The sequence below is a fragment of the Nerophis lumbriciformis genome, linkage group LG03 (genome assembly GCF_033978685.3).
Source record: "Nerophis lumbriciformis linkage group LG03, RoL_Nlum_v2.1, whole genome shotgun sequence".
Classification (NCBI taxonomy): Eukaryota; Metazoa; Chordata; class Actinopteri; order Syngnathiformes; family Syngnathidae; genus Nerophis; species Nerophis lumbriciformis.
In genome coordinates this window covers 59285001-59296425 of record NC_084550.2, presented here as the reverse complement: position 1 = coordinate 59296425, position 11425 = coordinate 59285001, and the positions used below count along the sequence as shown (strand labels likewise).

Genomic DNA, 11425 nt, shown 5'->3' with positions numbered 1-11425 from the left:
CAAAGCACACTTGAAATATCATTTATTGCACATTTAAAGAACATAAAAGTGGCACAATACCCATTTCAATCATGTTACAAGTTGAAAAATGAAAGAAGGAAGTCTTTAGAAAACAACAAAATGCTCACTTTACACCTGCCCAAACTGCATAGATTTATACAAAAGTCAACACAAAAGAAGACGTTTAGTCCCATCATGGCACAGATTTTCCATCCAGACCTTGGCTTGATTTATTCACATGAGCTCTTCCTCTTTTTTTTTGTACTTCTCCAGTGAATCACGACACACGCTAAAGAAAAAAGAAAAAAAGTTCCTGGAAATGAACCGGGTTTGTACGTTTCGAGATAAAGAATCCTAAAAAAATACAGTGGTTCAAAGCGGGTGGGAGTAAAAAGCCCCCTGTCAGTGGAATGATCGTCACAGTCGTTGGAGAGTCTATTTACATCTTTGACCTCATTATTGGCCAACTTCCTGTTTGTTTGGCGAGCTCAATGGCATCAAAATGCTGTCTGGACCTCAAGCTCGGTTTGAAGAAAAACACAAAGCGTGATGTTCTAACCCAGGGGTGCCCAAACATGTTTGCCATCACCGCCAGTGAGGAAAGTAGCACCTGAACCACAGGTGTCAAACTCAAGGCCCGGGGGCCAGATCTGGCCCGCCACATCTTTGTAAGTGGCCCCCAAAAAAATGTGTTAATAAAATACTTGTAGTGGAATTTCTGCCCTTTTCACCTGTTTCTACATTGCACCATTTGAAGAGCATATGTGTGTAAGAGTTCAGCGTATGGTCACCCTGACATTGTACAAGATGTTTTGATTGTTTGTTATGGCGAAGGATGTTGCAGAACAAACAGGTCCAACTGGACCTTGACACACGAGGGAAACACATAAATAACCAAGTAGACCAAGTCCAGGCATGATTCGCATGATTCTCGCTTCATCCAACGTCTCCGGAGACACTGTCTGTGTGCATGGTAACTCGATCCAACCTTGTACCATTTGATTATGAGTAAATACAATGTTTGTACTAAATTCACTTTTGTTCCTGTTTAAGATTTGGACATTCCACATACTTGCCAACCCTCCCGGATTTTCCGGGAGACTCCCGAAATTCAGCGCCTCTCCCGAAAACCTCCCGGGACAAATTTTCTCCCGAAAATCTCCCGAAATTCAGGCGAAATTCAACAGCAGTCACGTTTGTGTATACCGTAAAGCAGTTCGTCTGCCGTAAACAGCAATGTTGTGACACTCTTAAACAGGACAATACTGCCATCTAGTGCATTTGATGAAAGCACTTTTGTGCGTGCCACACAGAATGCATCATCAGAGGTGTTCAGCATGGTTCGAAAAATAGTGACAGAGAATAGAACAAGGATGGACAATTCAACCCTTAACTCAACAATGAGTAGATGAGTGTTATGTGTGTGTATATGTGTAAATAAATGAACACTGAAATTCAAGTATTTATTTTATATATATATATATATATATATATGTATATAATAAAATAAATATATATATATATATATAATAAAATACATATATATATACGTATATATATATATATATATATATAGAATTCACTGAACGTCAAGTATTTCATATATATATATATATATATATATATATATATATATAATCTATGAAATACTTGACTTGGTGAATTCTAGCTGTAAATATACTCCTCCCCTTTTAGCCACGCCCCCCAATCACGCCCCCGTCCCACCCCCCTCCCCCCCTTCTCCCGAAATCGGAGGTCTCAAGGTTGGCAAGTATGACATTCCACCACATAAAATTGGCGTCACAAACAGGATAGTCTAGAACGCTGCAGTCGATATCCGGACTCCCGGTATCTCAAGGCAGACAGAGTTTGCACTGCGCTCATAAGGTAAGCAATTTTGCTTAATGTGGAAACGCTGTCTGGCTGGAGATGGTCGGGACTGGTAAGACTAATTGCTGAATTCTTTTTATTTTACTTTATTTTTTTTTACTAAATGCACATACCGTATTTTTCGGAGTATAAGTCGCACCGGCCGAAAATGCATAATAAAGAAGGAAAAAAAACATATTTTGGAGTATAAGTCGCATTTTTGGGGGAAATGTATTTGATAAAAGCCAACACCAAGAATAGACATTTGAAAGGCAATTTAAAATAAATAAAGAATAGTGAACAACAGGCTGAATAAGTGTACGTTATATGAGGCATAAATAACCAACTGGTAAGTTAACGTAACATATTATGGTAAGAGTCATTCAAATAACTATAACATATAGAACATGCTATACGTTTACCAAACAATCTGTCACTCCTAATCGCTAAATCCCATGAAATCTTATACGTCTAGTCTCTTACGTGAATGAGATAACTGATATTTTACGCTAATGTGTTAATAATTTCACACATAAGTCGCTCCCGAGTATAAGTCGCACCCCCCGCCAAACTATGAAAAAAAGTGTGACTTATAGTCCGAAAAATACGGTAATTATTTCAATATTGACAGGAAAAATGCATATCTTTTAAACATTATATAATCATGCCAAATATTACATTATAATATACACAAATATGTTAGTAAAGAGTTTGTACATGAACAAATGTAATAATATGAGGTGATTACTGATACACATTTATATCAATGCTGTCAAATATATATATATTTTTTAAATCACATCAATTTAAATTTTGATTAATCACAGGTTATTGCCCGCATGCATAATTTTAATTAATTTTTAAAAAGCCATTACTGCGACGTGGCCCTCAATGAAAACGAGTTTGACACCCCTGGCCTAAATCATGCAAGTCTGCATCTTTTATGTATATTTTTTTTAACCGCTAAAGTTTTCAAAACGGTAATTTTCTGCAGATTTTCCCCATGTCCAGGTTATGTTTTCTAACCAGCTCCTCTTACATATTTCATCTGATCACTTTCAACATTTTTTTATTCCAGACTACACGCATGATGGACGCTACATTTCAAAGCGTTTAGGTCAGGGGTCCCCAAACCTTTTGACTCGGGGGCCGCATTGGATTAAAACAATTACATATATATATACATATATATATATATATATATATATATATATATACATACATGTATATATATACATGTATATATATATATATATACACATGTATATATATATATATACACACATATATATATATATACATATATATATATATATATATGCATATATATATAGACACATATATATACATACATAAACATATATATGCATATATATATATATATATACACATATATAGGTAAAAGCCAGTAAATTAGAATATTTTGAAAAACTTGATTTATTTCAGTAATTGCATTCAAAAGGTGTAACTTGTACATTATATTTATTCATTGCACACAGACTGATGCATTCAAATGTTTATTTCATTTAATTTTGATGATTTGAAGTGGCAACAAATGAAAATCCAAAATTCCGTGTGTCACAAAATTAGAATATTACTTAAGGCTAATACAAAAAAGGGATTTTTAGAAATGTTGGCCAACTGAAAAGTATGAAAATGAAAAATATGAGCATGTACAATACTCAATACTTGGTTGGAGCTCCTTTTGCCTCAATTACTGCGTTAATGCGGCGTGGCATGGAGTCGATGAGTTTCTGGCACTGCTCAGGTGTTATGAGAGCCCAGGTTGCTCTGATAGTGGCCTTCAACTCTTCTGCGTTTTTGGGTCTGGCATTCTGCATCTTCCTTTTCACAATACCCCACAGATTTTCTATGGGGCTAAGGTCAGGGGAGTTGGCGGGCCAATTTAGAACAGAAATACCATGGTCCGTAAACCAGGCACGGGTAGATTTTGCGCTGTGTGCAGGCGCCAAGTCCTGTTGGAACTTGAAATCTCCATCTCCATAGAGCAGGTCAGCAGCAGGAAGCATGAAGTGCTCTAAAACTTGCTGGTAGACGGCTGCGTTGACCCTGGATCTCAGAAAACAGAGTGGACCGACACCAGCAGATGACATGGCACCCCAAACCATCACTGATGGTGGAAACTTTACACTAGACTTCAGGCAACGTGGATCCTGTGCCTCTCCTGTCTTCCTCCAGACTCTGGGACCTCGATTTCCAAAGGAAATGCAAAATTTGCATGGTTGGGTGATGGTTTGGGGTGCCATGTCATCTGCTGGTGTCGGTCCACTCTGTTTCCTGAGATCCAGGGTCAACGCAGCCGTCTACCAGCAAGTTTTAGAGCACTTCATGCTTCCTGCTGCTGACCTGCTCTATGGAGATGGAGATTTCAAGTTCCAACAGGACTTGGCGCCTTACTGAAATAAATCAAGTTTTTCAAAATATTCTAATTTACTGGCTTTTACCTGTATATATATACATACATATATATATGCATATATATATATATACACATATATATACATACATATATATATACATATATATACACATATATATACATACACATATATACATATACACATACAGTATATACATATATATATAAACATACATATATATATATACATGTATACACATACATATATATATACATACATACATATTAATACACATATATATATACACATACATATATATATACACACACACACACATATATATATATATATATACATATATATACACATATATATATATATATATACATATATATGTACACATACATATATGTAGACATACATATATATATACACACATACATATATACACACATATATACACATACATATACACTTATATATACACACATACTTATACATATATATACACATATACATACATATATACACATATACATATATAAATACATATATATATATACATATAAATATATATATATATATACATATATATATATATATATACATATATATATATAAATATATATACATATATATATATATAAATATATATATATATATATATATATATTTATATATATATATATATATATATATATAGATACATACATATATATATATCTGCTTAGGCTGCTACCCTCGCAACTCAACCTCGAATAAGCGGAAGAAGATGGATGGATATACATTATATATATATATATATATATATATATATATATATATATATATATATATATATATATATATAATATAATATATATATAATATATAAATATATGTATAATAAATATATATATATATATATATATATACATACATTCCTCGCGCATTAATTAACTGAACGAGCGCGCATTTGCCACTGATCATGTCACATTATCGATGGGAAAATGCATTTTTAGACAATATGATTAGCCTGAGCGGCTAGGAGACACTAAGAGTAACAAGCAGTAGACAATGGATTAGATTTAAAATAATAATAATAAAATAAAATCCGGACCGGATTTTGGACGCTGGCGGGCCGGATCCGGCCCACGGGCCGTAGTTTGGGTACCACTGGTTCAAGTTTTCACTACAGGACGACCGAGATTCACCTTAACTTTACCGCTAAGCAGGGTTCTTAAATTCAAACTTAACAAGTTAGCCTGTAAAAAAAATAATGCCACGGCAAAATTCCGGCGACCGAGCTGGCACTTTTTGCACCGTAAAATCGAAATTTGACAAAAATGTTGCCACTGAAGAATTGACTTATTACATATCTGGCAACCCGAGCTGCCAGCTTTTTACAGTAAAATCTGACTTTTTAGGACACTGTAGCCTGGAGCGGTTGTAGACCGTGAAAGAGGTCAGTATGGACGTGGGTTACATTTGAAAGGCCAGACCCCCACTTTAGGCACCCCTGTTCTAACCACAGGACCGTACAAAAAGCAACCCTAGGAGCGCTGGGCTATGTACAGTGTGAGCAGAAAAGAAGCACAGTCATGGTGGATGTACAGCATCATAAATACAAAACGCAGCAGAGGATGATGGCACCAAAAAAAAAAAACCAAAAAAAAAACATGCTAATTTATCAGCACAGTTTTATTGGGATTACCTGAAACCTCTGTTTGTTAGGTCGCCTGCTTTGCATATTTCTTCTTTTTTTTTAAAAAGGAAGCTAGCGGGGGAACGGTGTGATGGTTACGTCTCCGAATAAACAGCAGTAGCCACCTCCTAAGATTGGACCATAAAAGCACAACCCTCACCGTTTCCCAGGAGGCAGAAATCAGCACATTTCATGCGTCCCTCCTGCTGCCGTAAAGTTGTGTATAAACGCCACTTTTACCACTAAATGTAATTATTCTTTTCAAATTTGCATGTCTTTTTGAACTCGACAGTTATGTGGCCATGCCAAAACCGTGAGGTTAACACAGGGGTGTCCAAAGTGCGGACACTTTTGTTGGCCATGGCATATTTTTGCATGAAAAAAAACCAACAGTGAGAATGTAAAAAAAAAAGAAAAAAAAAAGAGGAAAAAGCAGACAATTTGAAACTAAACTAAAAACGTTAAAGTATGTGGGGGCCCATTTTGAAATAGTTTTATTTTGTTAATGATAATAAAACAACAAAAATAGACAAATATACATGTATATAGTACAGGCCAAAAGTTTAGACACACCTTCTCATTTCAATGCGATTTCTTTATTTTCATGACTATTTACATTGTAGATTGTCACTGAAGGCATCACAACTATGACACCTGTGAAGTGAAAACCATTTCAGGTGACTACCTCTTGAAGCTCATGGAGAGAATGCCAAGAGTGTGCAAAGCGGTAATCAGCGCAAAGGGTGGCTATTTTGAAGAAACTAGAATATAAAACATGTTTTCAGTTATTTCACCTTTTTTTTGTTAAGTACATAACTCCACATGTTCATAGTTTTGATGCCTTCAGTGACAATCTACAATGTAAATAGTCATGAAAATAAAGAAAACGCATTGAATGAGAAGCTGTGTCCAAACCTTTGGCCTGTACTGTATATATATATATATATATATATATATATATATATATATATATATATATATACACATATATATATATATATATATATATATATATATATATATATATATATATATATAGTTGAGGTTTCTGTGGTTTATCCATTATACAGTACTCTATAGCGGGGTAGAACGGAATATACGTTAGGTCAGGAAAAAACAGAGGCTATTTCATCCCTACAAGCATGCAAAACAGGCTTGTAGGGATGAAGTAGCCTATGTGTTTTTTCCTGATCTAACGTGAATAATATATATATATATATATATATATATATATATATATATATATATATATATATATATATATATATATATATATATATATATATATATATACCGTATTTTTCGGACTATAAGTCGCATTTTTTTTCATAGTTTGGCTGTGCTCCAGTGCGACTTATATATGTTTTTTTCCGTCTTTATTATGCATTTTCGGCAGGTGCGGCTTATACTCCGGTGCGACTTATACTCCGAAAAATACGGCATATATATATATATATATATATATATATATATATATATATATATATATATATATATATATATATATATATATAGATATAGTCAAGGTTTCTGTGGTTTATCCGTTATACAGTGCTCAATAGCGGGGTAGAACGGAATATACGTAAGGTCAGGAAAAAAACAGAGGCTATTTCATCCCTACAAGCCTGCGAATTAAGCTTGTAGGGATGAAGTAGCCTATGTGTTTTTTCCTGATCTAACGTGTATATATATATATATATATATATATATATATATATATATATATATATATATATATATATATATATATATATATATATATATATATATATATATATATATATATGTGTATACCGTATTTTTCTGACTATAAGTCGCAGTTTTTTTCATAGTTTGGCCGGGGGTGCGACTTATACTCAGGAGCGACTTATGTGTGAAATTATGAACACATTACCGTAAAATATCAAATAATATTATTTATCTCATTCACGTAAGAGACTAGACGTATAAGATTTCATGGGATTTAGCGATTAGGAGTGACAGATTGTTTGGTAAACGTATAGCATGTTCTATATGTTATAGTTATTTGAATGACTCTTACCATAATATGTTACGTTAACATACCAGTTGGTTATTTATGCCTCATATAACGTACACTTATTCAGCCTGTTTTTCACTATTCTTTATTTATTTGAAATTGCCTTTCAAATGTCTATTCTTGGTGTTGGCTTTTATCAAATACATTTCCCCAAAAAATGTGACTTATACTCCAGTGCGACTTATATATGTTTTTTTCCTTCTTTATTATGCATTTTCGGCCGGTGCGACTTATACTCCGAAAAATACATATATATATGTATATGTATATATATATATTTAAAGACAAAGGTTAAGGTCAGTTAGGTGACAAAGTGTATTATTATTTTTTACCCATGTAATAATCAATAATAGTACACTGTCACGTATCACAAAGCTGACATTAAGTTTTGTCTTTAAATATATATGTCTGTTTTTAGCATTTCTTTTTACCAAATAAGAATATATCCAAATGGCCCCCGCATACTTTTGACTTTTTAGTTAGCGGCCCTTGGTGGAAAAAGTTTGGACACCCCTAAATTAACGTATGTATTCCAAACATTTTTTGTTAGAATTTTGCGACGTGGCCCTTAATGAAAACCAGCTTGACAGCCCTCAATAAAGTAAAAAAATAAAAATAAAAACGTTCGATTCCCAGCAGGATATGGGACGTGTTGGAATGTACCGATTTCCGGTACGGAACAATCCGGAGGGTTGGCAGGTCTGTGTAACGGTTTGGATTCCATGAAATGTACATCAATGTCACTACAAAGTACAAATGGCCTCTGTTCAGTGGAGGTTTATTGTCATGTGACCTGACCGAGTCCACGTCCACGGTAAACATACAGAAAGTTCCGGAGCAAAGTGTTTTGAAGGAGAAGAAGAAGAAGAAGAAGAAGAAGAAGCAGCGCTTTGTAAAAACCGGAGACACTGAAAGGAGGACGAGTGGCACCTGTGTCAACACCTCCAGAGGATGGGGTGGACGGTTAAGAAGCAAAAAAATAATAAATAAGGGACCATTTTGTCCCTCTTTGACCCAGTCTGTCCCGCCCCCTCCTTTGGCTCCTCCCACATCAGTGAAGCCCCTCAAAGCCTGAGTGTCCAGTAAACCGTGAGTGCTGGCAAGTCCATGATGGCACAGAGGAACCAGGCTTCCATTTCAAGTCTCTCTGAGGTGGTTTAGTGCACATCGTGTGTGTGTGTGTGTGTGTGTGTGTGTGTGTGTGTGTGTGTGTGTGTGTGTGTGTGTGTGTGTGGGGTTCTATAGGTTCTCCCCAGGCTGATACTGGGGTTCCGTGGAGGTGAAGTAGTCCTCCAGAAAGCCCTGCAAGTACTCGAAGGTGGGCCTCTCTTCCGGGTCCTTCCGCCAGCAGGAGAGCATGAGCTCGTGCAAGGAGCCGGGGCACTCGGACGGACACGGCATCCGGTAGCCGCGCTCCACCTGGTCCAGCACCTCGCGGTTCACCATGCCTGCAGGGAACCACAGCTGGGTGACGCTGCTTGTTGCACATTGTCATTTTGCATCATGAAACAAATCAACATCATTAAGTAATTCATATTTTTTTATTAATTTAATTAATTCTCTTAATTATCGCATCATACCAATATGATATCCATATTTTTTCTGCAGTGTATGCTGAGTCGACAAATTGTTGTTATCTTTGGTAATAATAACACATTTTGGCACAAAAAGATATCAGCAAATATAATTTAATGTTTTTTTTATGCAATTTAAAACACATCTTAACACCCTGCAGATCTTTATATGAAGTCAAAAGCATACAATTGTCTTTATAGACACATTTGTAAGCTTTTGACAATAATAATGTTGAGTCGTGGAAAAGTTGTGGCCAAATTAATCATAAAAAAACAATAACAATGTACAACAAATAACAATACAACACAATAAATATATGTTTCATTATTGTCGTATTCTGTACTATTGTAATAAAGAAGGTCAAAAACTTAAGTAGGTAAACAAAGATCAAAATAAAATGAACTCTCAATATTTGTTAGCAATAATATTTAACATTTTGAAGTGCAATGTCCACCCCAATTGGCAAAACGGGGTTTGTTTTGTTGTCTTTTTGTTGCCAATTGCAATTGTCTGTCTAATGGCTTTTTAATGCCATTTAAGGCCTTCAATTGAGCAAAATCTGCTTAATAACTTAATGCGTTTTTTAAATGACCCATGCATGTTTTTTTTTAACAAAGAAGGGAAATGTGACGACAACCATAGAACCGGAAATCAAATGTATTTTGTGACACACATCTCTGTCCTGGCTGCTCAGTTACATCGTAGCTAAGGCAACAATAAACCCACAATTGTCTTTATAGACACATTTGTAAGCACTTGACAATAATCATGTTGAGTCGTGGAAAGGTTTACATTAACTGTGGCCAAATTAATCATAACAAAACAATAACAATGTACGACAAATACCAATAAAAACACAATCAATATGTTTCATAATTGTGGTATTGTGTACTATTGTAATAGGAAGGTCAAAAACTTAAGTAGGTAAACAAAGATCAAAATAAAATGGACTTTCAATATTTGTTAGCAATAATATTTAACATTTTGAAGTGCAATGTCCCCCCCAATTGGCAAAACGGGGTTTGTTTTGTTGTATTTTTGTTGCCAATTGCAATTGTCTGTGTAATGGCTTTTTAATGCCATTTAAGGCCTTAAATTTCGCAAAATCTGTCTAATGACTTAATGCGTTTTTTTAAATGACCCACGGAAACCCTGCACAAAAAAATGGCTTATATTGCATGTTTGTTTTTTTAACAAAGAAGGGAAATGTGACGACAACCATAGAACCGGAAATAAAATGTAATTTGTGACACACATCTCTGTCCTGGCTGCTCAGTTACAACGTAACTGAAGCTACAATAAAACCACAATTGTCTTCATAGACACATTTGTAAACATTTGACAATAATACTGTTGAGTCGTGGAAAAGTTTACATTAACTGTGGCCAAATTAAGCACTAATGTAATCCTAACGAAACTATAATGTACATCAAATAACAATAAAATAAATATGTTTCAATATTTTTGTATTTTGTACTTTTGCAATTGGAAGGTCAAAAACCTAAGTAGGTAAACAAAGAGCCAAATAAAATGGACTCTCAGTATTTGTTAGCAATATTTAACATTTTGAAGTGCAATTTCCACCCCAATTGGCAAAACGGGGTTGGAGGGTTTATTTTGTTGTCTTTTTGTTGCTAATTGCAATTGTATGTCTAATGGATTTTTAAAGCCATTTAAGGCCTTTATTTTCGCAAAACCCATTTAATGACTTTTAATGTGTTTTTTTAAATAACCCACAGAAACCCTGCACGAGAAACTTGCTGATTTTGCATGATTTTTTCTGTCAACGATGATGACAAAGAAGGAAAATGTGACGACAACCATAGAACCGGAAATCAAATGTATTTTGTGACACACATCTCTGTCCTGGCTGCTCAG

The 11425-nt window shown here is 34.7% G+C and overlaps 1 protein-coding gene across 3 annotated transcripts in view; it reads right to left on the bottom strand.

Annotated features, from left to right (window-relative positions):
- Window positions 1-8733: 8733 nt before the first annotated feature.
- LOC133587589 (proto-oncogene tyrosine-protein kinase Src) overlaps window positions 8734-11425 on the bottom strand; it is a 73113-nt gene continuing 70421 nt past the window's right edge. For all 3 annotated transcript variants that reach the window (XM_061940115.2, XM_061940122.2, XM_061940130.2), the window contains one exon: window positions 8734-9420. In XM_061940115.2, coding sequence (XP_061796099.2) covers window positions 9212-9420 — 209 coding nt within the window. In that variant the 3' untranslated portion in view covers window positions 8734-9211. The remainder of the gene's footprint in view (window positions 9421-11425) is intronic.